The 5,559-nt window shown below is 45.2% G+C and overlaps 1 gene segment (V, D, J or C); it reads left to right on the forward strand.

The window, feature by feature from the left end:
- Positions 1-1,041: 1,041 nt before the first annotated feature.
- On the forward strand, positions 1,042-2,301 carry LOC102001455 (the record flags this gene model as incomplete). The annotated part of the segment is given in 3 exon segments: positions 1,042-1,320; positions 1,793-1,858; positions 2,189-2,301. Coding segments are annotated over 3 exon segments (458 nt in total), but the record flags the coding sequence as incomplete, so codon positions are not given.
- Positions 2,302-5,559: the final 3,258 nt, after the last annotated feature.

Genomic DNA, 5,559 nt, shown 5'->3' on the forward strand with positions numbered 1-5,559 from the left:
CAAATGGAGAGAAATCCAGCCTTTCCTTCCAGTGCAATCTGTTCCAGTCTACAGAACAGGGAAAACACCTCACAGTAACTCCAACTGCCACCCTCTGAGTTTGAGTTGATTATGCAGACCTTTCTAGAAGTCTGTGCTTTTAACTGACACAATGCAAAGTATGAGCGCCTTCCATAATCTCCTCCAAGGGCTCCCATGTTTAAAATTAACAAACTGACCCAGACAGATATTCAGCCTGACCTCAGTTGTCCAACTAACTAACAAATCATAGCTTACCCAAAAACTTGGTTTTAAAACTGTGTGTGCACAGGTAGACATGTGTGTGCAGGTGCACGCACACATGAGCACAGGGAAGCCAAAGGACTACACTGAGTATTATCCTCAGAAACACTACCTATCTCACTTGAGACAGAGTCTCTTGTTGACTTGGCATTCACCAATTAGGCCGGACTAACTGGTCAGCAAGCCCTGAAGATCCGGTCTCTGCTCCCCAGTGCTGAGATGACAAGAACTTGCCACCATGCTGGCATTTTTATGTGGGCTCTAGAAATCAAACTCAGGCCCTCCTGCTTACAGAGCAAACACTTCACCAAATGAGCTCTCCAGCCTTTTTTGGGTTGGGGTTTGGGTTTGGTTTAGTTTGATACAGGGTATCATATAGCCAAGACTGCGCTGCTACTCAAGAGTAACCTAGAACTCCTGATCCTCCTGTTTCCACCTTCCTGCTGGAATCAGTGATATATAGCACTATGGTAGGTTTATGCGGTGGCAGGGATCACACCCAGGGCCTCATATTAGACCTCCGTTCTAGAAATTTCTTTATAGTTGCTACACCACATCTCTCTTCCAGTCCTATCTCCTTTCTGCTCCTTATTATGAAGCCAAACTAACTGTCCCTTCTTTCCTCTCACCTTGCCCATGCGTCTATGAAAGGCTATCAGGGATACCACTAACAAGGTATAGAGTGTTCTAGATTCTAGCCAACACCAGTTTAATTCTCCTAAGGCTGTAAATTATCATCTCAGTTGATTATATTTTCAGAAATTCAGCTTCCTACTACACCATCTGTTTTCATTATGAAAAATGGAACGAATGTTGCCTGTCTGGTAAAGGACTTCTATCCCAAGGACGTGAATATAAGTCTCAAGTCATCCAAGAAGATAGCAGAATTTGACCCTGCTATAGTCATCTCCCCCAGCGGGAAGTACACTGCTGTCAAGCTTGGTCAGTATGGAGATTCGAATTCAGTGACATGTTCGGTTCAGCACAACAGTGGAACTGTGCACTCTACAGACTTTGAACCACATGCAAATTCTCCTGGTGAGTATCTAGCTTGAAGGAGCTAAGACGGGAAAACTGGAGGAAAAGAGAAGCGGGCAGTGTGAGCCCAGCATAGGTTACTTCTGGTTTAGCATTATGCTGAAAAAAAAAATGAAGGCACTCATCTCTGGCTAAGAAGGAATTGCTCTGCGTCTCTCCTCTTATTTAATCCCCATTGCTCATCTTCACCAACCACGGTCTTTTTCATATAAATGTCTGGCACCAACGGTATCATTTTAATCCAAAAACCCCACAAGGCTGGTTGTCTCATCATTGATTAAAAATCTTTGTTCTCCCTACAGATTAGAGGGCATCTTGAGGTTGTCCTGATGATGCCAAAGATCCCAAATCGAAGGAATCCTGTCTGTATAAACAGATATATGGCCCTCTTATCCTCAGTTTACCAACCCAGAGTCTCATCCTTTTGCTGTTTGCTTGCCAACTTAATCTTGACCACTCTTGTTTTTTCTAGATGACATAAAACCACCAGAACAGGAAAGTGTCACACAAACTTCAGAGACTTGCCATGGCTCAAAAGGTTAGTTCAAACAAAGTGGTTAAAACAAATTCTGTCATTGTCACCTGAGACCTCAAAGCATCAAACTTCAAAGGAAAACAAAAAAACATACCAAATCCACTGGTTCCCCATCTCCATCCCAGCAGAGCTGGCCAGGCTGTGAGCCGGTGTTTTTCTCCTGTCTGGGTGGGCACAGGAGCCTGAGGGCTCTGAGTGCTGCCTGGCACTGTGCTGGATGTACAGGCCAGGAAGAGCTATGGCCATTTGGAGCAGACTGGTGACAGTTGTTGGCACTGTAGGGAGAAATCTAGCCCCTCCTGAAGCTGCTGTTTTACTTTTATTCCATCATAGTTCACAGCAAGAAGGTTAACATGATGTCCCTCGTAGTGCTGGGGCTACGGATGCTGTTTGTCAAGAGTGTGGCCATCAACTTTCTCTTTACTGCCAAGTTACTCTTCTTTTAAGGTAAGAATTGCTCACTTTGTATTCACAACTCCACCCCAATTATGCTATAAATTGGGAAGGATATTTGGAAATGGTAACAAACAAGGAAAGTGTGCTGGTGCCGTCCCATAATTTTAGCCCTTGGGAAGCTAAGGCAATAGGATTGATGTGAGTTCAAGACCAGCCTTGATATATAGCATCAAGCTGGCCAGGGATATGTAGCAAGACCTTGTTTCAAAAGAAAGGACGGAGGGAGGGAGAAACAGAGAGGGGGATTGAAGGAGGGAAAGAGGGAAGGAGAGAGGGAGGTAGGAAGTGATGGAGAGAAGGAGGGAGGCAGGGAGGGAGGGAGGCAGGGAGGGAAAGAGAAAGAAAGAGAGAGAGCACTCTAGGCATGCCTATGAAACTCATCTTTCCTGTGGCTGGAGAGATGGCTCAGTGGCTAAGAGCACTGACTGTTCTTCCAGAGAACAAGAGTTCAATTCCCAGCACCCACATGACAACTCACAACCATGTGCAAGTCAAGTTCCAGGTATCTGATACCCTCTTCTAGCTACCAAAAGCACTACACACACATGGTCCACAGACACACGTGCGAGTGAAACATCCATGCGCATAAACAAAATAAAATACTCCTCCCCTTATTTTTCCCAGTGTTTCCAAATGTTTATCAATTTCTGCTTAAGGAATGACCCAAAATTTTGAGGGTTGGATTGATCTCTAAGTACAGCCAATAATTCCCAAATGGGTATCTAGCCCCACCTGCTACTGCACTCGCAGTCCGGAGGCCACAGGCAGCACAGCAGTATAAAGAATGTTGCCCTGGGTACCAGAAAACTGAGTTTTAGTCCTGACCTTGTGACTAGGTCTCTGATTCCATGGCCAGTTTGTTTATCCTCTCTGGGCCTGGGTTTAAGAATGGTTACAAGAAAGCCAATGGGTTTGATTACTATACTGACCAGCAGAAGCTCTGCCACGTTCCACAATTGATTAATGATGTCTGTAGTGGTGCAGCATAGTTGGTACCCACCATCCCAAAATGACATCACCCCTGCAACCTCTTCCAGAGTTCAGGGTCTATGATTCTGTAATGATTTTCCTTGACTTGCAGGCTGGCTGGCATGAGGAGACTATGATTCCTGAAAGAAACCAAAAGCTTACAAAGATGCTATACCCAAGGCTTCCAACTCCTTCGTGCTTCAAACTGACCCGTCACCACTGCATCCAAAGGGCTGCTAGGAAAACCAGCTTTTCTGTGACAGCAGCAAGCCAGCTAATCCTCCAGTCCGGTAGAAAAGCAAAAGCCCTGGGGATTGGGGTTTGTGGACCTGGCTTTACACGCTGCTTTATGAAAGCATAGAAAGCTATGAAGATAGAGACTTGTTTTCTTTTACCCCTATAACTGTTCTACTTTGAAAACGGTTTCCCTCCTTCTTTATTTACCCGGAACCAGAAAGCAGGGAGCAGTAAACCACCAGCTTAATAACCCGGGAGGAAAATGGTCTTGGGAGAGAGAACATGTGTCATGTTAGCTAAACATGGAAAGCTGCACTCAACCCACTCCTGGTCAGCGCCCTCCTCCCTCCCCTGAGGTCAGTATGGTCCACTCTCTGTCTTTGCTCTCAGGCCTTGCAGGAGAGTTTTCCCAGTAGGGTGCCAATGACTTCAGCACTTTCTGTTTCTCCTAATACTTTATGCTCATCTTTGGCACCTGAAGGCAATCCAAACAGGCAATAAAGCTTCTACAAGTACATCTAACCATTCTCCACTCTATTGTCAAAAATGGAAGTAAAATACAGAGAGGAAGGATACCTCTTTTTTTTTTTTTTTTTTTTTTTTTTTTTTTTTTTTTTTTTTTTTTTTTGAAGGGGTTTCTTTTTTTTTTTTTTTTTTTTTTTTTTTTTTTTTTGGTTTTTCGAGACAGGGTTTCTCTGTGGCTTTGGAGTTCACTTACTGTGTCTAAAGTGCGTGCAAACTCCTGCCCGAATTCATTTTGATAAAGCCTCCTGGGTCTGGCTGCAGCAGAGTTCTAGAAGTACAGCATGGCATCCCTGGCTGTCAGGAGCCAGCTGAGACTATTTCTTATGTCTGGGCTCTTCCATCCCTAGGGTTGTATCTAATAACTGCTGGTATATTTAAGATGCAGACGTTAATAGAGAAAGGTGAGATCGTGTCTCAGAAACTGAAGGGGCATCTGTTTCAACATCACACACCAGTTATTCCTAGAGGAAATGGCCTTGTCCCAGGATACCATTGAGCTCCACACTCAGCACAATTGGCCAGGCATCATCAATGAAGAGAGAGAAACATTGTCCAAACAAAATAAGTAAAGTGGGGGTTTCAGAGCACACTCTGGAGGAACAACATGACTAACCATAGCAAGATACAGGACGAAGGTAAGATAGGAGTGGATTTAATAATCCACTCGGAGTCTCAGATAAAAGCTTACTAATTAATACACGGCAATGAGTAAGCGATGGTGGAGATACAGTGACGGTGATGTCCCTGGCCTGACACCTGCACCACCCTGATACCCTCACAGCAAACAGCACAGGCTCAAGGACAGAGAAAAGGTATTTCCTCAAGTTGTAGTTCTCCAAAGCCAATCACAGGATACACAGGTGACAAAGGCCCACTGAGCCAGAAGGGAGATGTTCTGCTCCTTGGAAGCCAGAGTCTTCCCAGGCTGTGCCCAGGCCGTTTGTTAGCAATCACTTGGGGCACCACTAAAGGCTAGACTGGGATACAGATGACTGAGAAGGATGCCTGACAACCTGAGATGTGACTTCCTGTGGAAGCGGGCCACTCCTCAACTGTGCTCCAGGGGTTTAGGTTCAGGCTTCCCGGGCACCTGCATCACCGTGGTGTCTGAAGCACAATAGTAAGTGCCACTGTCCTTGGGCCTCACTGGAGAGATCACCAGGTGGAAGGTTCTGTAGACGCTGCTGTGTCTTACAGAAAATTGACCTTGAACAAAGTCTGCATCAGGGGATCTTGTATCATCCCTGTAAAGGATGAACTGAAAAGACAGATCTTGCCTTCTGCGATACCAAAATAATTCTGGATTTCGAAAAGTCCCTTCATAAGTGCAAAGCAATGTTACTCCACTGCCACTTGCAACTGTCTTGTCAGGTGAGCTCTGGGTCAGCGTGATACATAGCGCATCCTTGTCTGTGAAGAGGAAATGAGACAATAGTAGTTTCTGAGTTCCCAGACACTGACCAGCTCAGAGGAACTCAACAGAGAACAGGAATGAATGTCACAGGCAGAGAATGACT

This window comes from Microtus ochrogaster, unplaced genomic scaffold (genome assembly GCF_000317375.1).
Source record: "Microtus ochrogaster isolate Prairie Vole_2 unplaced genomic scaffold, MicOch1.0 UNK1177, whole genome shotgun sequence".
In the NCBI taxonomy this organism is placed as follows: domain Eukaryota; kingdom Metazoa; phylum Chordata; class Mammalia; order Rodentia; family Cricetidae; genus Microtus; species Microtus ochrogaster.